Source organism: Tripterygium wilfordii, chromosome 15, assembly GCF_013401445.1.
Source record: "Tripterygium wilfordii isolate XIE 37 chromosome 15, ASM1340144v1, whole genome shotgun sequence".
Taxonomy (NCBI): domain Eukaryota; kingdom Viridiplantae; phylum Streptophyta; class Magnoliopsida; order Celastrales; family Celastraceae; genus Tripterygium; species Tripterygium wilfordii.
The window spans coordinates 13,735,791-13,758,982 of NC_052246.1; the positions used below are offsets into that span (position 1 = coordinate 13,735,791).

Below are 23,192 nucleotides of genomic sequence, written 5' to 3' on the forward strand. Positions count from 1 at the left end.
AGAGACAATCTCCTGCAACTTTGAGACCCAACTCACTGGCATACTTGGAGAAAATCCAAAAACAAAGTTGGAGAAAAAAAAAAGAAGACAAGACATTGCTTTCACGTGCTTTGAATCAAAGTAGTCATAAAAAATATTATTAATTGGCAAAATTGAATTTAAATAAATATAAAACAAATGCATCAAATGCTCATCCAGCAAAGACAGCTTTGTCAAATGAATCTTCCTCAGATGGTGCCTGCAAGTGATAGCTCCAAAGGTCATTGATTCCCATTTTCGGACTGAACAAGTCAACGTTACAAGTAGCATCTGCTGATGAGAACCCCCTCATGCAAGGCCAAACACAAAACCAAAAATCAGATGAACGAAACCACAGATTTGGTTTAGTACGTAATCCATGAACTAGTCACAGAAGCATCATATCACCCATCTAACGAAACGTCAGGGATCCAAGAACAAAAAAAACCTATAACGCAAGTTGAGAAATGCAGTGTTTTAGGCCGCATTTCTCATTAAGCATTCATAGATAGAAGAAAATCAATAAATCATCATACATGAAATGCTGAATTAGCCTCTTACATTAACATGTTCTTATGCCTGATTTTACTTATCTGCATAGTGTCATTGTTCAGATTTCAGCCACACTCCTATCCCGTCGCAAGGGCAGAGACTGATCTTTGGGCATTTGACTTTCTCAAAGTACTCCAAATCTGGAAACAATGCTTGCAATGTAGTCCAGTTTATCTTCATTTCTTCCAGATACTTCAAATATAAAATATTGATCTTCCAATTATGGACTTTATTTTCCTGAACTTCACCTAGATTTGTAAGGCTTCCTCCTCTGATGCAGAGTTTGTTCAGCTTTTTTAGATTCTCAGGTGCAAGCCAACTGGGTTTTGCTTTGTCAGGGAAACAACGAAGGTCTAGTTTCTCTAGGTTTGGAGGAAGTACAATATCGTACTCTGGTGCATTTTGAGGCGAGCGCGGGAGGAATGAGATTGATCTTACTAGTTGAGCTGGATGAATTCCTTGTTTGGCTGCCTTTGATATAGCTGCATTTTTACCTTGCTCCAGCTTTTTGTCTCTAACCTTTGGATTCTGTTCTGCAGGAACAATTTTTTCTTTCTCCTTATCATCTGCCTGTTTTTTATCCTCTCTCGTCTCTGAAAACCTTACCTTCTTCCTTACATCACCACTTGCATCCTGACTTTTGATGTCTATGGTATCTGCATTCGTGGCAATGGGTTTTGCAGCACTGCCAGTCTGCTCCGTCTTCTTTTCTGCATTCATGGCAATGGGTTTTGCAACACTTCCTGTTTGCTCCATCTTCTTTTCTGCAATCTTTGGATTCCCAGCATTCTGTTCTGCATCAATGTTTTGTTGCTCCTTATCACCTATAATCTCTGAACTTCTGGCCTTATGTTTGTTAGTGTCTTTAATATGCACCTGTGTTTTATCACTCAACTCTGAATTTGCTGTCTTCTTCTTCGTATCACCACTCCCTTTCTTTTTTCTTTCGTCTTTGGTCCCTGGATTTGGGGCGCCTTCCCTTATCTTAGAGATATTGTCTCCTCCCCATGCTATTGACAGAGACTTCAACCCTTGAAGATCTTTGAGAGCAGCTAACCCTTCTTCTATTGCAAAGTCTACCTTGTTTATGTTGATGCTGAGTTTCCTAAGCTTCTTGAGTTTTGCCAAATCAGCTAGATTACATGGGCTTTCCTTTTTGTCATCACTTATCACAAACCCTTTAAGAACTTGGAGTTTTGAGAGGGAAGACAGCTCCTTGGGCATGCTATTTAGCAAAAAACACTCAGATATATCCAAGTGAGTGAGATTCGTTAGGGACTTCAGCCAATCTGGAAGTACTTCTAGATTGTGAGAGTTCTTGAGATCTAGAATCATCAAATTGGAAGCCAATTTGGTAGTGGTAGTCCATTTGGTGAACTTGTTACCGGAGCTTGGGAATTTGTCAATTCTAGAGATTCCTTGAAGACTCAGAAACCGTAAGGAACTCATATTGTTCAACCCTTTCAAGAACTCAGTGCTCTCAACTTCAATATGATGCTCTGCCGACTTCTGGGTATCTGATTTCTGCCACCTCCCAAGGCAGAGAACATTGAGCTTCCGCATTTTTGAGAATTCTTCCAATGGTATTGATATGCCAATTATATTCATATAATTGTGCATCCTTTTACATGAAATCTTGCATTGTTTAAGAGATAATTCGAATTATATGCTGCTTAAAGAATGTTATTTGCACATTTCAGGTTCCGGAGCATAAATGGAAGAAAAGCAGCTTAATGGATAGGAATGAGCAAGAAATTGGACAGTGGAGAATTCCGATCGATCGGACCAAATTCCGATCGATCGGACGCTGATTTAGCTGAATTGGACAGTGGAGAATTCCGATCGATCGGACCAAAAACCGATCGATCGGCCAGAGTAATCTCGCGACTTTTGAGGCCTCCAATTGTCCGAAATTAACCAAAAGTCAAGGGAGACCAGCTCAAAACGACATAGAAGTGTGAGATAAACGACTCTGGGTCGTGGGGGGTATATAAGCTTAGATTCCTAGGGTTTTAGGGGATTTTTTTTGGACCTTTGGGAGCGAAAACCTAGGGTTTTGGGGGAGACCTCTCTACAGCAGCCATTGTTGCAAGCGAAAGGGGGTTAAGGGGTTTTTCCTTCTCTTCTCTTTATTCTTGTATTTTAATGACTGCCATTTCTGATTTTGAAGTGTATTCCTTAGTTATGAGGAACTAATCCTCTAACTAAGGATCCTAATGGAACCCTTCTTTGAAGATTAAATGAAATTGGTTTCTTGTTCTTGAATCTCTTTTTACGTTGTTGATTTTCTGTGGATATGCTTATTGCTTTCAAATGCTTGATCACCATTTGAATGATGTCTAGTCTAGGTTGAAACCGGAAGGATAAACCTAGGGTTGCAATAATCCATAGAAGACATAGGTTGTATGAACCATAGGAATATAGGTTCAAGACTTATGCAATCTTTAATTGATTTCCATTATGCTTAAGGGATTTTTGATATGAAACCGAATGTTAGGAATAACAAGGATTCTATTGAAAATACTTTCAGTGTATCTAGGAATAGAGCATTGGATAATTTGGGAAATCTATTGTCAACAACTAAATTGAGAAATGAGAATTAATGAACCAATGGAGTTTAGTTGGATAAGAAGTGGTGAAATTAGGAACCTTAGTGTTTACTTTGCTTGAAACAAAATTTCTGGTTGGTTGCTTTGCTAATCATTTAAGTGTACTTAGTTCTCTTCCAATTCACTTGTTTAGTATTAGGTAAAAACCACAGCAACAATTCGCTTACCATTTTAGTGTGCTAATTGCGTATTTTGTCATTAATTTGAAATTGCCAAAACATCCTTGTGGGACGATACTCTATTCACTCTTTATTACTTGTGCGATTTTGTCCGCTTGCGAATATAATCAACAACATGTATATCAGGAAATGGCTCACTAACATTGAATAATGTCTCCAGTTCTTCAGGATGCTTGATACATCCATCCTTCCATATATTCTTTGAAGCCTCCTGATCCATGTTGGAGCTATTGACTAATGCCTTGCCAGAAGATTCTCCTTCAACTTTTAGCCAGCATGCCCTATTACATATTGAGGAATCTGCAGTTGGATTCCCATCAGAATCATAGTTAAAGAACTTATGTTTTTTGGCAAGCTCGATCACCGCCGAGCGCGCTACAGGCTGCATCTTAAAGCTGTTTGTTTTTAGCTCTCGCTTCTTGTTAACAGGCTCAATAAACCCTTTTGCCTCTAGCTCCTCAAGAACGTCATTGGCCATTTCTTCCAGGGTCTTGTCTACGTTGGCTGAAGGATCCAATAACCGCTCTCCGGCCCACCAATACGTCAGCAATCTCCTCTTCACCACCGTGTTTTCAGGGAAGACAGCTAAACACAACAAGCACAATTGCCTGTCATCCTTCAGTGTCTTAAAAGATCTTTGCAACTCTTCGTAATGGATGCTGGTGAGGAAGGCATCATTGAAGTGTAGATTAGGCACTTTGTGAGCTCCAAATCCATGGCCCATCAACAAGTCCTGATGAGCACCAGCCCTTGTAGAACTAAATTTGCGAGTAGGTGGAATCTGGCTATTCAAGTTTCCAATGTCTTTGCTGATTCTGTTAATCTTTTGCTGCTCACTGCCATCAGTTCCAATAATGCTTTCCAGATTACGTCTCAGCGTCAAGATAGGTCTACTGACATCTTTCTCATATTCTCTGAGATTCTTGAAGGCGTATTGCATGTAGTTGAGATCATTTCGCAATTTCTCCAATGGATCATTTTCAAGAACCTCTGGTTTGCCGGTAGTGCCGTTGGTGTTGCTGATAAGTGTCAAAAATATACACTTTTAATAATAAATTATTAAGGCATTTGTCACATAATTAGGGCTTAAAGTGATTATTACACCACTAAAATGCAAATATCATTTTCACTCATTTTGTATTTATTTTTATATTTTCAGGCCCAATTCATACCAACCAATGTTCAACATTTGCTAGCTCATTTCATGAAGAGCCCATATGTTTTTGTCCACTACCATCTTGATCAAATTATTGATTATCATTTGAAAGCCCACCACATGATTTGTCAAAATCATTTGACATCATTCCATGTATCACCATCATTATAGTACAAATTGGACATTCAATGATGGAGACTCCACTTAAATGCAATGATGAAGATTCCACTTCAATGCAATGATGTGACTCCACTTAAATGCAATGATGGTGACTCCACTTATTTTGTCATGGTTGGTCATTCAATGGATGGATAACTCCTAATTTCCTATAAATAGAGAGCTAGAGGAAGAAAAGAGAACAACATTGAAGGAGGAGAGAAAGAGTCAAAAGGAGAAGAAGAATTAGAGAGTGAGTTCTTGAGTTTTTATTTTCTCTTTTACAACAATTCTCTCACATATTCTTTCTAGAATTTTGTGAGATTAATTGTTGGTTTTGTAAATCTAGTATGAGGAACTAATCCTCTTACTAGGGTGATGATGGATCCACTCTATTGTATCTAAATAAATTTGGTTTGATTAATTATTAGTTTATTTATGCTATGTCAAGTGTTAATTAGCTATTCTTTATTGATAATTAAATCTTGATGCTTAGCTACCATCTAGGTGTGATTACCATGATACAAATTGAGGCAAATGCCCATGTCCAATTTGAGACAAGCTTCTTGCAATTAATACCGGAGTTACCTAGACATAAATGCCATATGCTAGGATCTTTGTGATCACTACATAAGTTACCATAAATCCTAATGCATTCTTGATTGTCTTAGCCAATCCAAATGCCCATGGTTGGTTGCAATTAAGAATAGGCGTGGTAAGTCAGATGCCCATGACTATTACATAAATTAGGGAACTTGATCTTTGACATGCATGAATGAAATGATAATTGTCGGCTAAATAATTTAAATACAATAGAGTTGGTGAATTCGGATCCCTAGTGTTTGTTTATTTGTGTTAATCCTTATTTATTTTGTTTCCATTGATAATTACAAAGAGTTGGAATTGCAGATATTTTATATTCAGTCCCTGTGGGTACGACACTCGTATTTGCCACTTCTATACTACAATTGATTCGTGCACTTGCGAGTATAATTTGGGTTTGGAATCGCTATACTTTTAGCATGTCATAAACCCCACATCAAGTTTTTGGCGCCGTTGCCGGGGACTGATTTAATATATTGTTATCTAACTCTTGTATATATGTATATATTAATATTAGTATATTACACCTCCTTAATGGAAGGTTTTTCAGTTTTATATTTGTGGATGGCTTAACCGCCCCATCTAACTATATATTATTGGCTGGTTCTACTGCTACCGCCCATATCTGTTTATAATAACTGTCACTAACACTTACTAACTTATTAACATTTAAATTTCTGCCACTAACAGTAACATTTATTTATTTATTTATTTATACAGTATTATTTATATTTGTGGTTGGCTTTACACTGCCCCACCTGTATATATATATAGATATGCTTATATGGTCGGTTGAGCCGCCTAAGATAACCTTTTAGTTCTGTTAGTATTTATGGTTGGCCTCTATGCCCCATTTTATTTATTTATTTATTTTTATTTTTTTTATATATTAATTTTTTTTTTATTTTTGTGTATATCCACTCTTTTAATTTTGTTAAAAAAAAATAAAAAAAAGGGGTTATTATCACTGACATTTTCTTTTATGCAAGGACGTCGATCTCAAAATCCAAATCTTCTTAAATTCAATCCAGAGATTGAACGAACTCTTGCACAACTGAGAAGAGAAGTAAGAGGAAATATGGCAGAAGGGAATCCTGAGAATGCTCTTGCTAGAATTGCAAATCCACCAGTCGATGCACCTGCTCGGAGGCCAATGAAGAATTCATTCATACCTCAGAATATGGAGCAGCCATCCAGCATAGCATTTCAACCCAATGTCCAAGGCAATGCCACATTCTCTCCAGTTCTACTCAATGCAGTCCCACATTTCCGAGGCACAACATTTGATGACCCTTACCTACGTATCAGAGAATTCTTTGAACTCTGTAAGACACAATCTGTTCAGGGCTTGACGTCAGAAGAAGTACGACTCATGTTGTTTCCATTTTCTCTCAAAGACAATGTGAAACTGTGGTTCAACTCTTTGACCCCAGGATCGATCACTACATGGGAACAAATGGCAACAAAATTCTTGAAGAAATTTTTTCCAGCCCAGAAGACGAAGCAATTAAGAAGGGAAATTCAAACATGGCAGCAAAAAGATGGGGACTTATTTTATGAAGCTTGGGATAACTTTAAACAGCTACTGCTAAAATGTCCACATCACAACTTGTCACAAGATGATCAAGTTCAAGCTTTTTATGAAGGACTCGACGCAACAAACACAAGCATCGTAGACTCAGCTTGTGGAGGCATATTAATGGAGAAAAGCAGCGAAGAGGCTTTTGACTTATTTGAAACTTTAAGTGAAAATTCTCAACAATTTTCATCTAGAGTAAAGCAAGGGGTAAAACTTCCAAAAGGTGTATATGAAGTCCACACCAGAGTAGAAAACCAACCTCAGTTGCAAGCCATGGAGAAGAAGATTGACATGTTAATGAAAGCAATTTCATCTTCCCAACAAGCAACCCAAGTTGAGATGTGTGCCATTTGTTCTCAATCTAACCACACCACGGAAACATGTCCTATGTCTTCGAACTCTGAACAAGAACATACCAATTATGTGGGACAAGGTGGCTTCCATCCCAACAACAATCCATTTTCAAATACATACAATCCAGGATGGAGAAATCACCCAAATTTCAGTTGGGGAGGACAAGGCCAGCATAAGCAATACAATCAGAAGATGACACAACAAGTCCCTATTGAACCAAAGAAGCTTTCTCTGGAGGAGCAAATGGCTCTTCTAGCTCTCAACACCAACAATTTTATTCAGAAAACGACGGAGCAAAACAACAGGTACGACCAACAATTCAGCAACATACATGGATCTATTCAGAAACTTGAAGTTCAAGTTGGTCAAATTGCTGAGCGACTAAGTGAAAGGGAGCTGGGCAGATTGCCGAATCAACCAGAAGTAAATCCAAAAGGCAAGGAACAAATCAATGCTATTACCACCAGACGCGGAACAACTGTGGGATTTTTAGAGAATGATGGTGAAAAGGCCAAAAAGCCTAATGATGAAATTCGGCCCAAGCCAACTGACTTATCAAAGCATCAAATGAATGAGTCTCATGTGCCTTTCCCTAGCCGGTTGGTGAATGAGAAGAAGACTGACCAGATGCGGCGAATGATGGATATATTCAGAAAAGTTGAGATCAACATTCCGCTTCTTGACGCTATTCAATAAATTCCTCCCTATGCAAAATTTCTCAAAGATGTCTGCACCAGAAAGAAGAAACTGGCACCATATGAGAAGATTATGTTGTCTGAACAATGCAGTGCCGTTCTAAACAAGAAGCTACCACCAAAGCTAAAGGATCCAGGGAGTTTCACTATCCCTTGTACTGTTGGGCAAGTCTCTTTCGAGAAAGCTTTTCTAGACTTGGGTGCTAGCATCAATCTGATGCCATATTCAGTTTTTGTGCAACTCGGTCTCGAAAAGGAATTACAACCAACTTCAATTACTTTGCAATTGGCAGATCGATCAATAAAATTTCCACGCGGTATCATAGAAGATGTTCTTGTCAAAGTTGATACATTTCTGCTTCCAACAGATTTTATTATCCTTGATATGGAGGAAGACAGAAACATACCAATTATTCTGGGGAGGCCTTTCTTGGCCACTGCAGGAACTATTGTGGATGTACAAAAGGGTTGTTTGTCCATGACTGTACAAGGACAAACGGTGGAATTTAATCTATTTGAAGCTACTAGACACCCTTCTGATACAGGGGAGTGTTTTAGCATTGAAGCTTTTGATGGCTCAATTTATGATTCATTTTTGGAGCATCAATCTATTGACCATTTGGCAACTTGTCTTGCGTTTCCTGAACTGCAATTTGAAGACGATGGTGAAGTTGCAGAATTTTGTGCATATTTGCAGGCACAACAACCAGTGAATCATAGGTGGATTCGTACATTTGAAGCTCTCGGTCCTTTACTTCCGAAAGTGGTTCGTTCTATTGAATCTCCACCAAAGCTAGAGTTGAAGCAACTTCCAGATCATTTGAAATATGCTTATCTTGGTGCTAAAGAGGCATTACCTGTCATTGTCGCTGCTAACCTTACTGATTCAGAGGAAGAAAGTCTCTTGAGGGTGCTACGACAATACAAAAGTGTCATTGGATGGTCCATTGCTGACATCAAAGGCATAAGTCCCACTATGTGTATGCACCGAATTTTACTGGAAGAAGATTCAAAATCCTCGCGTGAAGCACAAAGACGCCTCAATCCATCAATGAAGGAGGTAGTTCGATCTGAAATATTGAAGTTGTTGGATGTAGGAGTCATCTATCCTATTTCTGATAGCCAATGGGTCAGTCCTGTTCAAGTGGTTCCCAAGAAATCTGGAATCACGGTAATTACTAATGAGAACAATGAGCTCATCCCAACAAGAAAGCAGACAGGGTGGCGTGTTTGTATTGATTATCGAAAGCTGAATTCTGCCACAAGAAAGGATCACTTTCCTTTACCATTTCTTGATCAGGTGCTAGAAAGACTGGCGGGCCATTCCCATTATTGTTTTCTTGATGGCTACTCTGGCTATAATCAAATTGTGATCGCACCAGAGGATCAAGAGAAAACAACTTTCACATGTCCTTTTGGGACATTTGCATATAGAAGAATGCCATTTGGGCTTTGCAATGCACCAGCTACTTTTCAACGGTGCATGACAAGTATATTCTCTGACATGGTGGGCCACATCATTGAAGTCTTTATGGATGATTTCTCTGTGTTCGGATCATCTTTTGATACCTGCCTGTGCAATCTTGCCTTGGTTCTGGAGAGATGCCAGAAGACTAATCTGGTGCTTAATTGGGAGAAATGTCATTTTATGGTTCAAGAAGGCATTGTTCTTGGTCATCTTATTTCCGAGAAGGGGATTGCCGTTGACAAAGCAAAAATTGAAGTTATTTCTAGATTGCCACCTCCCATTTCTGTAAAAGGTGTGCGATCTTTTCTCGGACATGCGGGGTTCTATCGCCGGTTCATTAAAGATTTTTCGAAGATTTCCAGGCCATTGTGCAATTTGCTTTCCAAGGATGCCACTTTCCATTTTAATGATGAGTGTTTGCAAGCATTCAGCAAATTGAAGCAATTACTTACATCTGCACCTATCATGATGGCACCAGATTGGAGTTTACCATTTGAGCTCATGTGTGATGCCAGTGACTATGCAATTGGAGCCGTGTTAGGGCAAAGAGTTGACAAGCTACCACATGTCATTTACTATGCAAGTCGTACTCTCAATGACGCCCAACTTAATTACTCAACAACGGAAAAAGAACTGTTGGCTGCAGTTTTTGCATTGGAGAAATTTCGATCATACCTGATTGGATCAAAGGTGATTGTCTATAGTGATCATGCGGCTCTCAAATATTTGTTGTCTAAGAAAGATTCAAAACCGAGATTGATTCGCTGGGTGTTATTACTCCAAGAATTTGATTTAGAGATAAGAGATAAAAAAGGAGCAGAAAATGTTGTAGCAGATCATCTTTCTCGTATTGTTCAAGCAAACGATGGTGAGAAGACGGAGCTTCCATTGAATGAAACGTTTCCTGATGAACAGCTTTTCTCTGTACAAATTGAGATGCCTTGGTATGCTGATATTGCCAATTACCTTGCAAAAGGTGTTATTCCCAAAAATTGGACTCACCAACAACGGAAGAAATTTTTCTCCACAGCCAAGCATTATTTCTGGGATGAGCCTTACTTATACAAACATTGTGCTGATCAAATCATTCGGAGATGTGTGCCACAGGAAGAACAACAGAGTATTTTACAATTCTGCCATACATTCGCTTGTGGTGGTCATTTTGGTACTCAGAGAACTTCTGCAAAGATTTTACAATCAGGGTTCTATTGGTCAACTCTTCACAAGGATGCCCACATTTTCTGCTCTACCTGTGAAAATTGTCAGAAACTTGGCAACATTTCTCGCAGGAATGAAATGCCACTCAACAATATTTTGGTGGTTGAAATCTTTGATGTTTGGGGAATAGATTTCATGGGACCATTTCCCAAGTCTCATGGGAATGAATATATACTGGTGGCAGTAGACTACGTGTCCAAATGGGTTGAAGCTATTGCAAGCCCAACCAATAGAAGTGAGGTGGTAATTCGGTTACTTCAGGGTGTAATATTTCCAAGATATGGCACTCCACGTGCTATAATCAGTGATGAAGGGAAGCATTTTCTGAACAAGAGTGTGTCTACACTTCTTGCCAGGTACAATATCACACATAAGATTGCCACTGCTTATCATCCTCAAACTAGTGGACAAGCTGAGATTTCTAACCGAGAAATTAAACGCATTTTGGAGAAGACTGTGAATATCAAAAGAACTGACTGGAGTATAAAATTGAATGATGCTCTTTGGGCATATCGCACTGCATATAAAACTCCAATTGGCATGTCTCCATATCGTTTGATTTTTGGCAAGGCTTGCCATCTTCCTGTGGAGCTCGAGCATAAAGCATTCTGGGCAATAAAAAGGTTGAATTTTGATTATGATGCAGCTGGTGAGAAGAGGAAACTGCAGCTCAATGAACTTGATGAGCTACGTGACGAGTCATACGAAAATGCGAGGATTTACAAGGAAAAGACAAAAAGATACCATAATCAACACATTGCAATGAAAGAATTTTCTCCTGGTCAAAAGGTACTTTTGTTTAACTCTCGTCTCAAACTTTTTCCAGGGAAGTTACGTTCAAGATGGTATGGTCCATTTCAAGTTGTTCGAGTATATTCCCATGGAGCTGTTGACATTAAAAATTTGGAGACGGGAAACGAGTTCAAGGTTAATGGCCAGCGCCTCAAACCTTATTTGGAAGCTAATCTTGACAGAACTGTCTCCAGCATTACTCTCCAAGATACAGGTAATTGAGTGTTGGGAACACTCTGTCTTGCCCAGACAATAAATACAGCGCTTATGGGAGGCAACCCATACTTCTTTTTCATCTATTTATTTTTATGTAATATTATCTAAAAATAAAAAATAAAAAAAAAGAAACAGAAGTCTTCCTCTAGCGTGGAAATGAGCAGCAATAGCCCGGCTAGAGATGGGGCTATAAACATTAGAGGATGGACAACACAGGCTGGAGCACATGTTGGCTGCACTCATGGATATGATACGAAAGTAAAAACATGGCAATGCAACGGCCAGAAATTTTTTTTTGTCAGGTTGTATTTCTCTGAACCATAGCTTTCCATATATATTTTTCATATTTTATATATATATATATATATTTTTTTTTTCTTCTTTTCCCATTGAGGACAATGCAAGATTTTAGGTGGGGGAGGAACTGGTTTGATAAAAAAAATGAAAAAAAAAAAAAATTGTAGCTAGAGGAGGCAAGTGCTGTGCTACCTTAGGTGCAAGCTTGAAACACTTGTAGTTGATCTCTTGGAGGGATGCCAACTCAACCAGCTAAGTAATTAGTAGTTTGTCCATGAAACAACCACCGATAAGGTATTTGGGAGTCCTAAGCATGGACTGGACGAAATGTCCATAATTGTAAAGCCCCAAAGTGGAGATACAAAGGACTGTTGACCTTGGCTTGGGTTCCATTGAGCCGACCAGAAACTCTTAGAGAATGACAACCTATTGTAAGGCCTTGTTAGCCTTTTGCCCTTGCTACGGGGTACATCTCTTTAGTTAGGTTGATAGTAACCTAGCATCCAGTCTCAAGGATCCTGGTGTTGAGACATATTCCGTTTGTTTGCGGTGCTTTGGGAATATTGAGTCTTAGAACCGTTTGTTTGTTAAATATCTATTCTATTTAATGATTGCTAAAAAAAAATAATAAAATAAAAAATTTTGATTTGGAAGTCATATTTGTATCATATTTCTGAATTGGTCTGATTATTTCTGAAGTGTGGATAACAATTTGAGTTGAAAACCCATAATCACTTGTGGATTTTTCTGACTTTAGTTTTGTCTCACCTATTTTATTTAATAATTGGATCAATTGCACAGAATTACATATTTGTGGGGTATGATATTTAAGATTAATTATGAACATTGTGATTTTCTTGAGTTGATTTGGAATTCTTTGAATATTAATATCTTGGGATACATGTATATATTCATATTTAAAAAAAAAAGAAAAAAAAACAATTATAAATAAATGGGAGTGTTTATAAGTTTTTCTGCTGAGTAACCGGGCCTCTTGCCTCAGTAAGCAGTGAGTGTTCGCGTAAAAAGGTAGAAAAATCAAGACATCAACCCATGTGACAAGCGAAGTTTTGAAGCCTTTTTGACTCGAGTTATTAAACCCGTTGGGGTGTCTTTACACCTAATGCCCTGAGCCAACTGGATTGGGAGTCATTGGTTGAACGTTTGTTACAAGGGTCATTTAGAAAGCTTAATGAGACTGAGCATTGCACAAGTCACATAAAAATATTATATATAAAAATAAAAAAAATCAATAAATAAAATCCCTTGATATTAATTATTCATTGAGTCTGATGATTCTTGTGATATTGCAGTGTTTGTGTTAATATTAAATTAAAGCCACATATTTATGTTTAATTCGCTACGCACTACACATCACGCTAAGATTGAATGGGTGATATGAGATTTAGTCAGAATTATTTGTTTAAGTGATAGTGGTTGGTGGATTCTTAATTATATTCATACTAAAGAAATAATTAGATTCTTCATATATGTGATATGAATTTTCCGAACGCTTGAATTGCTAGGGGCTAGCAATAAGCTGGTTGGGGGTTGTGATAAGTGTCAAAAATATACACTTTTAATAATAAATTATTAAGGCATTTGTCACATAATTAGGGCTTAAAGTGATTATTACACCACTAAAATGCAAATATCATTTTCACTCACTTTGTATTTATTTTTATATTTTCAGGCCCAATTCATACCAACCAATGTTCAACATTTGCTAGCTCATTTCATGAAGAGCCCATATGCTTTTGTCCACTACCATCTTGATCAAATTATTGATTATCATTTGAAAGCCCACCACATGATTTGTCAAAATCATTTGACATCATTCCATGTATCACCATCATTATAGTACAAATTGGACATTCAATGATGGAGACTCCACTTAAATGCAATGATGGAGATTCCACTTCAATGCAATGATGTGACTCCACTTAAATGCAATGATGGTGACTCCACTTATTTTGTCATGGTTGGTCATTCAATGGATGGATAACTCCTAATTTCCTATAAATAGAGAGCTAGGGGAAGAAAAGAGAACAACATTGAAGGAGGAGAGAAAGAGTCAAAAGGAGAAGAAGAATTAGAGAGTGAGTTCTTGAGTTTTTATTTTCTCTTTTACAACAATTCTCTCACATATTCTTTCTAGAATTTTGTGAGATTAATTGTTGGTTTTGTAAATCTAGTATGAGGAACTAATCCTCTTACTAGGGTGATGATGGATCCACTCTATTGTATCTAAATAAATTTGGTTTGATTAATTATTAGTTTATTTATGCTATGTCAAGTGTTAATTAGCTATTCTTTATTGATAATTAAATCTTGATGCTTAGCTACCATCTAGGTGTGATTACCATGATACAAATTGAGGCAAATGCCCATGTCCAATTTGAGACAAGCTTCTTGCAATTAATACCGGAGTTACCTAGACATAAATGCCATATGCTAGGATCTTTGTGATCACTACATAAGTTACCATAAATCCTAATGCATTCTTGATTGTCTTAGCCAATCCAAATGCCCATGGTTGGTTGCAATTAAGAATAGGCGTGGTAAGTCAGATGCCCATGACTATTACATAAATTAGGGAACTTGATCTTTGACATGTATGAATGAAATGATAATTGTCGGCTAAATAATTTAAATACAATAGAGTTGGTGAATTCGGATCCCTAGTGTTTGTTTATTTGTGTTAATCCTTATTTATTTTGTTTCCATTGATAATTACAAAGAGTTGGAATTGCAGATATTTTATATTCAGTCCCTGTGGGTACAACACTCGTATTTGCCACTTCTATGCTACAATTGATTCGTGCACTTGCGAGTATATTTTGGGTTTGGAATCGCTATACTTTTAGCATGTCATAAACCCCACATCAGTTGCCATTGCTGATGCCACTACCATTGATATTGCCGTTGGCCTGATGGAAAGAGGTCCTGAGACTTGCATGCAACTTAGATATGGTTTCAAAGATTTGTTCAATGTTCAAGATTTCTACAGTATTCTTCTGTTGAGAGGGATCATTAGATGAAGCCATCACAGAAGAAAGAAAGAAGAATAATGGAAAGGTAGCACAGGCTTAGAAGTCAATGCTTGTATTGATATACTATCAACCTTAAATCAATGACCATCTTATAGGCATTCAGCCCCAGGAAAAGTCAGCTGATCACACTGTAACAGGGCTGTGAAACCTTCAAAGTCAACAGCTAATTTATAAATAATGATCGCATGATCTCTCACTAAAGTGCATGGAAAGATGTTTCTCCTCAACCTAAGAATTAAAGTAATAATTAGCTTACCGTCTGAGCACCAACACAGATTTACCATATTTGGACAAACAAAAGAGTATAAGACTTGCTTGGGAATTTCACACCTACCATGTTTGAAGAGAAAAAAAATAAGGATATCAAGGGTTGTTTGCAAAAAACATGGACCAATTCTATGCGGTAGTTTGTAACCAAAATACAATAATGAGTCAAAAATGAGAATAGAAGCTCCTCAATTCTCTTAATATGTGGACCCCTTCATTGGTTGTTGCAAGTAGTTAGTATGCATTGAAGAAAATTAAAAACAGAAATGGTGAAGTCCTCTCATTATAAAAAAATAAGTTGACAAGGCAAGTGCGTCAACATGCATACGTGAGTCCAGATTATTGAAACGAAAATAAAATTTAACATCAACAAGTTTGATTAAAAAAGTAGCAATTTAAAAATTAGCAACTTGATTTCACATGTGCTGAACAATAAGCAGTAATCAAAATATAAGCAGCCTGGCAAATGAGTCTTCCTCATATGGTGCCTACAAGGGATGTTACACAGATGATGGCTTCCCAACTTCACATTGTTTGTCAATTCAATGCTCATGGGGTTTTCTTCCTTTGTTTCTCATTTACATCTATTAATTAATCTCAAAATCATGCAATGAAAATCCTGGTCAAGGTTTTTAAAAAAGACCAAGAGAATTCAACATGACTTGCTATACCCAACTAACTTCCTAGTAATATAAGTAATAATATAAATTATTTACTTAATATATCCATTTTATTGAAGAAGGCTCTTGCAGTGTTCCAAAGTTTGTTAAGTAGTTGGACTAAACGAGTTGATGCTTTTTATCAGAATAAATTTTTTAAGACTGATTAGCACTGCCAATAAAAACTAAAATAGATGGGCTTGGGGAATAACTATGCATGTCGAATATTTCTATTATGGATTCATGTAGCCCAACATAGCACTCAGACCCCACTCTTTGCTACATTTCTATTATCAATTTATGTAGCCGACCCAAAATGTATGAAATTCAGGTTATCATTGTTAATTCATGCACCCATTTATAATCCCTAAAAGATGATAAACATGAACTCATTGCCCTCTATCAGAAGCCTATTCTGGTTGTCAATTTGTCATTTTGATCCCAAATACATGGTGGAAATGATGGAGCAGTTATAAGGAAATATTACACTAACATAAAAATATAAAATAAAGCCTCCTTTGGCTTACCTTTTTTAGGGAAGATGTAGCTACCAAACCTCTCACAGCCTTTTGAGATGGACATGGCATGGATAGGAAGTATGCTTGTCATATGGCCAAACAAATTATTTTCCTTAACGCTCAAAAATCTCCCTCTGGCTTCTCTTTGCAAGACAGCAATTCGAGATGCAATATTTTTCCAGCCACCCCTTGCAACATTTCTGGCTGAAAGAAGATGATTGGACTGGGAAAACTCTAATGCACCACTTCTCGCTGCCATTGAAAGAAAAGGTATTGTCATGAGTGATCAAGCACGGCTAGTAGTTTGCATCTAAAAAAGATCTAACACGAATGTGAAACTAATGTTAAACATAAATATAGCTGTAATGTATAGCAGCACTGTGAATGATCATTATATACTTAGCAACTTATTTCATGAGGAGCAGGAAAAGATTGTTGAATTTAAATCAGAGAGATTCAGAAAGAAAATTGTTTACCGTTGTAAGGAACTTCAAAGACAAAATCAGCGGGAAGGCCAATGCCAATTCCAACCAGTGTGAAGCCCATACTAAAGCCAACACCACAGCCAGCTCCAAAATAACCAATCACTACAGGGCCAAATACTGAACCCCACCAAACACCACAGCCGATGGCTATTCTCATGCTCCAAAAGCTCCAGAAGTTGGATGCACAGGGTTCCATCTTTCATATCTCTTAAACAACCCTTTTATTATCATGAGGACCTGAGGTCAAAAATCATCAATACATAAAACTTGAAAATGTACTTTTAAAGAGGGAGATGTTTTATTCAATCTCATAATCAGGTTTTTGTCTATCCAGAGATTCCAATACCTAGCATTTCATCATATGGAGTGATAACTTCACAAATATAAATGATAAGCAATTATATGAAAAGAGTGACTTTCCCATTTCAAAAGGCTCAGATCACATAAAAATAGTGAGCTCGACTAGCAAATAACTAGCTTATGTTACAATGCAAACCAACAAAATAAAGTCATCAAGCACTATCTTTCATCATTCAAGCAATCTTCTTACTCAATCCATCCTTTGATATCCAAATTACTTTTTATTACTCCAATCCAAGTACTTTTCAGCTAATCAGTAAATCATTCTCCAGCCACCTCATCCAAAAGAAGTAGGGTATCCATTTATAACTGATACTAATACTTTAATAACTAGCCAAAGTATACACTAGACTAACCGAGTGAAAAATCTTCTCCTTTACTAACACAACATGATTAAAACAAAAGCTTCACTCTTTTCCCTAGAAAGTGGAAAGAGAATAACAGGATATTAGTGGAAGCCAATAGAACCAAAAAATCTAGTTTCACCACATACAATAACTTATCTTTACAAGATTTCATACAAACAGAACTCGTCTTCAATCTTCAATCTGTAGATAATATGAACAAAAAAAAGAAATAGAATAAAAAAACAGATAATTACCATTTTGTAGCTATCTCAAAGGCTGCTCCTAGTTATCAGACAGCTTCTCCCCTCTCTGGTTTTCAGAGAGTGTGGTGTGGGCGGGAGACTCAGAGGGAAACAAAATTGTCTTTCCTCGCTCCTTTTTGGTTCTGCAGAAGCTGGTGGCCAGATTTTGGGCCTTTTAAGTGCATCTTCTTTGCTATGTGGGCCTAGAAGTAAAAAAGTTTTAAAAAAAAAAAGCCATTTTTATTGGGCTGACTCCTAGTTAGTCCACTACAAAACCCACAACCACGAGAATCAGATTTGCACAACTTTTAAGTTAATAAAAAAATGAAAAATTGGAACTACAGTAATTAATAATTAATTATATTTAGATACTAGCCTTTATAAATTTATAAAGCTATATATTCCCGCTTTTCAACTTGAAAAACACGCCACTACAAAGCCTTTATAAATTTATATATCACTCCATTCCCGTCTTCTCTGCTGCAAGAAATTGCATAGAGGGAGAGAAATGAAGACGAGAGGGTTTAGCAGTCGCAGATCGACATTGCCGATAGCGTCTCCTGATTCTCCGAAGGGATCTCCGTCATCCGGCGTACTTGACAAGACTCACTCGTTTTTTATGAACGAAATCAGTAGCAACAAGAGCACACCTCCTCCGACTCGTCGACAAGGTCCCCTTCTCGCAAAACCCTAACCTCCGTCTCCGATCTCGAGGATCTTCCGTCTTCGCGCCTCGACGATCTGAGGAGAAATCTTATTCATCGGTTGCACGTAGAGATTCTCAAGGACGCGAAAGCCTCCCACTCTCGCCTCCAGCTTGAAGGTACTTTTCTCCCTGTAATTACATATCGAGTATCTACGACTGAGGGTAGATTCTAGATCTCACGTGTCTTTGCAAGATGTATGTTATAAAGCTTTGTCTCGTTTTGATTGCTGTCGAAACAGAGGAGAGGATTATTAGGCTTTAAACGATGACTCAGGTGGCTGTGAAAACCTAAGTCGTTTTTAGGCTTTGAACGATGTCTCTCTATTATTTTAGAGATCAAGCATTTACGACTGAGAGTAGATTCTATCGATCTCGTGTATGTCTTTGCATGATGAGTTTTGTCGCGGATCGATGTCTCTCTGACGCGCTGTTTGGTTGCTGTGAGAACAGAGTAAAGGAATCTGAAAGTTGATGTTTGCGTGTCAGATTCAAATCCTAATAATAGGCCATTCAGGTTGAGAAATAGTTGAATTCTAAACATTCTGAAGCTCTATATGCCTCTATTACGTTCCTTAGGGTTTCTTGCCAGCCAAACGGATTATTCTAAGAGACTACGAGTAATTAGTATTTCAGCCCTAGATTATTAAGTGATATTCAATCGTTATTAATTATGTTTATTTTAGACGTGAGTTTCTTTCCCCTTTATAGATGGTTCACTTCATTGATGTAACGTATTATCTTTATCAATCAGCTCAAACTGTCTTTTTCTTTCTCTAATTTTTTCTATCAAATAGAAGCTAAAACATTGGAACTTAAACCTATTGCGATTGTCATTGAGACAAATCTACGGTTTACATATCGAATTTATTGTTGTCAATTCAATCTTTAGGTTACATTTTGAAGAGTTTTGTGTAGACATCTCTTGAACTACATGGTTTACTAAGATAAATCACATTCCTTGCAGAATGAATAACTCAGTATGCACTGAGTGTTCTTTGGTTGCTAATTTTCTACTCAAATCCACCGTGGTCAACCTTGCCATGTAGGTTTTATTTCTAAATTCATTCTTTCAAGGCTTTCTGTTAATCATGTTGACAACTCTGATTCTGAATAAATAGTACAAAGGCAAATATGTTGTTTAATCCGGATATGGATCTAAAAACTAATCCAAATCACGTACTTGTTTTAAGAGCTTTAGACGGTTGATGTAATTTTGTTGGATCATTTCATGGAGAGTTTTTCCTTTTATTTGATTGCATAGTTCTTGTTACTAAAACTTAATTGATTAGAAATAATTTGTTAGAATGGATTTTTAATCTGCATCATTACAATCTTTCGGAGGTTTTTTTCCCACTCTATCACATATCTCCGTCTTGTAGTATATTGATTGATTATTTGGTGATAACTAACAGGAGCTTCAAGTTCTGTTCATGGCAGAATGAATTCAAATTGTACGGCTGGTTGTAATTTTACACCTAATTTTTTTATTTAGGATGCTAAACTTCCTGAACTTAGTCTTGATGTGCATTTTGCACCTCTGTGCAGCTTGACCAATCTGCTGAGCATAATCACTCAAAGTTTAGGTTCAAAACCTGAGCAAGAGAACCTATCTTAAACTGAAGAAGCAAAGTTTTGTTTGGTTTGCCTAGTTTTAGCTCTTTGCCACTAGGCCCACTACCATAACAATGATTACTTTAATCCATTTCGTCCTAATACGTTTCTTTTAGATACCTCCTGCAGCATACTTTCACTGGCACAAGGCATTTGGTGTCTTAAAAAAACTATTTACGAGGGCCATCGAACCAAGGTGTTGGCATGGTCCCTTCTAGAACTTGAAAGTTTGGTGAACTGTTGGAAAAGATAAGAGAGCTTTGACTAGTGAATCCCCTCAAGCTCTACTTTTAGAGTCCATAGAATGCCATATCTTTTATTCAGTCTACTACTCCTTTGCTTCATGAACTTGTTTTATTATTGGTAATTTGGTATGTTGAGTACTGTATCCGGTTGAAACACTTCCACTTTTGGCTACTACTAGATAGCTGAAACTTTATGCATTAAATAGTTGCTTTGGGCTATATTAACGTGAAAATTTTCTTAGCATATCCCATGCCACCTTTGGGCCAGTGGCATATCCAGGATTTTACCTTGACAGGGGCTTACTACCTAATTTCAATTGATACTATTAAAAAATTAAGTATACATAAAAATAACTGAAAGAAAATTTTCACGAGCCTTACTTGAATGCAAAATATATGCATGAAAAGATTTTTGGATATTTTATTCAGGTAATCTAATGATTAGGTTAGTTGATAGTTATATGGTTTGAAGTAACATCTATGACAGTACTACTGGAGAGAGTATACTTATGTATTGATAGCAATTGAAATATGTGGGGTGTTAATCATTCTCATGGCAACCTTCGGCGGTGTGGTCCTATGGGATGATTCCCAAAATGCAATTGTGTGCTGTAATTATGCATCATTCAAGATGGGAATTTTTCTTCACTTGGAACGCACCAAATCCCATTATTCCAAGCTTATGCACTTGTTAGGGTGAGCATCGGTTTATTGCAGATCAGAAGACAATTGTGTTAGCTCACTTCCTCTAATCATATACTAAGAAGTTTCATTCTTTGTTCATATAGTGCAGTTTTAGATAAAAGCATCCCAGCAAGTGATGGGTGAAACAGAGAAAAGAATATAAGAAGATCAATGGGCAGATCAGTGAAATTCAGGAAACAATGAAGGTATATCAAACACCATACAAATATAATATCTATCTAGACACTGTTCTGATATCGTTTATGTTCCCTGTTCCAGGTTTCATATGCAGAGTTAGTGTCAGAGGCACAGACTGCCGTATTTCATGGAACACTAGTGTTATTTTTCTTTTTTCTATCTCTCATATTTTTGATATTATAATGACTCGAACTCAAAGGACCTGAACTTTAAATTGTGGCTGCCTAATATGATGAACCTTTTTAGCATATTTTGCCTGTCCTGTTGATGAATTTCATAAGATGTCCTATTTCAAATTGTTGCATGTAAATTAAATCTCAACTGAAAGATAACTGAATCTAAACTGCTGCATTTGAAGGGGTTGTCACCTGCCTGTTCTGTTAAAAAGGTTTTCAGAGTAATGCCAATCATATACAGAATTTTAAATCCTTTTCTCTGTGCATGTCTATTGGCTAACACTTCCCGTGCACAGATTGGCTACTTATTTTCCCATTCTTTTTGTGCTTTTATGATTTATTCCAGTTTTAATCTTTCAGATCATGCATTTGTTTTCCTTTCATTCTGACCTTGTCCGGCATTATCATGCAGATACAAGCTTCAATCCTTTTGTTTGTAACATTGTTTCTTCATTCAATTTTTTCAGTGTGCAAAACATCCATCACTGAGCTTTCAAAATCTTTTGAGAAGGAAATTCATGGTCTCAGGAAGCGATATGGAACTCCATCAAACATAGGGTTTATCTGGACTGCTCAAGCTAGTAACAGAGAAATTCCTTAGTAAGTGCTTTATCTACTTGATGCTCTCTTCTGCAACTTTGAAATTATAATATGTGATATCACTTGTTAAAAGTTATTGGTTTATATTATTACTGCTCGCATATCCCTTAGCATTTTTCTACACATAGTATGTAGATGTGTCGTTGTATATGTATCTAGCTTAGGAGAACTAACAGAAGAAAGCAAAAGGTGTTTGATAGCTGAGAAGGGATCTTGTTAGTTAGTTGAGAAGAAAGTAATCTGCTAGCGTATGGCTCTAGCCTCTTAAGTAAGTTGATAAAGCCTTAGTGCACTGCTAGCAACTGGCTCTACCTCACTTTATTCTAAGCCAACCCATTCTTCATAACCATACCCACTGAGGTCTCCAAGGTTTTCATGCCTGTGTTGGAACTTATGTACCTATGCAAACATGTAGAGACATAATCTAATTGAGTGGTCCATATGTAATCGAGATGTTTTCGTGGTGAGTTTTAAGCATGACTGTCCAAAAAGCAAATGTTATTCAGTATTTAAGCACATTTATACCCCCAATGTCTTTTTTCCTGTTTTAAATTTCCTTAGGTGAACAATTAGCTATGACATTGAACGTGATGAATAATGGCTAAACATCACTCCATAGGGAAGATGATTAAAAAGAAATAATTTTAGGAAAAGACGAATGGCAATTTAGTAATTGAAATACGAAAATTATATGAAGTTCTGACAATTAATTGAACCCTTCATTAATTTGTAAATGTGGTTCCTATCCTGATTTGAGGTCACTTTGTGCAACGTTTAGCATACGATGTTGGTCATTTCTGATCTAAATTTCCATTCCTGAACTATTTGGTATGCCGTTGAACTTGAGGGCTTTGGGTTTTTTATTTAAAAAGTTCATTTGATTTTCTGGAAAATTGGCTGACTTCTACTACTTTCTGTATGACAATTGTACAGGGAAAGCCAGTCATGTATATGACATGACACGAATTACAGTTTTCATGCTATCAACAGCAGGCTTTGTTGTCCTGACCGAATGTGCACCACCTTTCTTTCATGTTCCTTTTTTTGTTAAATAATCATAGGAAAATGGATCAATCTTAGCCGCTAAGCCCCTTGAGTAAAAAATCTTGGTTCATAGGTTCAATTCCCCTCACCCCACCAACCTAAAAA

General features: G+C 37.1%; 1 protein-coding gene and 1 long non-coding RNA gene across 5 annotated transcripts; one reads left to right on the forward strand and one right to left on the reverse strand.

The window, feature by feature from the left end:
• Window positions 1-469: 469 nt before the first annotated feature.
• LOC120016192 lies at window positions 470-16,609 on the reverse strand. 2 transcript variants are annotated; one of them, XM_038868848.1, is made up of 4 exons: window positions 16,399-16,609; window positions 14,786-14,822; window positions 3,476-4,378; window positions 470-2,153 (listed from the first exon to the last, which is right to left on the reverse strand). In XM_038868848.1, exons 1-4 carry the CDS (start codon window positions 16,456-16,458, stop codon window positions 622-624), a joined length of 2,532 nt encoding a protein of 843 aa, XP_038724776.1. In that variant the 5' UTR covers window positions 16,459-16,609; the 3' UTR covers window positions 470-621. The 2 variants fall into 2 exon arrangements, with proteins under 2 accessions (XP_038724776.1, XP_038724775.1); XM_038868847.1 differs by lacking the exon at window positions 16,399-16,609 and having other exon boundaries at window positions 14,786-16,356.
• A 1,675-nt stretch (window positions 16,610-18,284) lies between these two features.
• LOC120016194 lies at window positions 18,285-23,130 on the forward strand. 3 transcript variants are annotated; one of them, XR_005471911.1, is made up of 5 exons: window positions 18,285-18,646; window positions 19,494-21,081; window positions 21,174-21,275; window positions 21,911-22,043; window positions 22,977-23,130. It is a non-coding gene; the product is annotated as an uncharacterized LOC120016194 (long non-coding RNA). The 3 variants fall into 3 exon arrangements; XR_005471913.1 differs by having other exon boundaries at window positions 21,179-21,275; XR_005471912.1 differs by lacking the exons at window positions 21,911-22,043; window positions 22,977-23,130 and adding an exon at window positions 21,349-21,904.
• The last annotated feature ends 62 nt before the right edge of the window (window positions 23,131-23,192 follow it).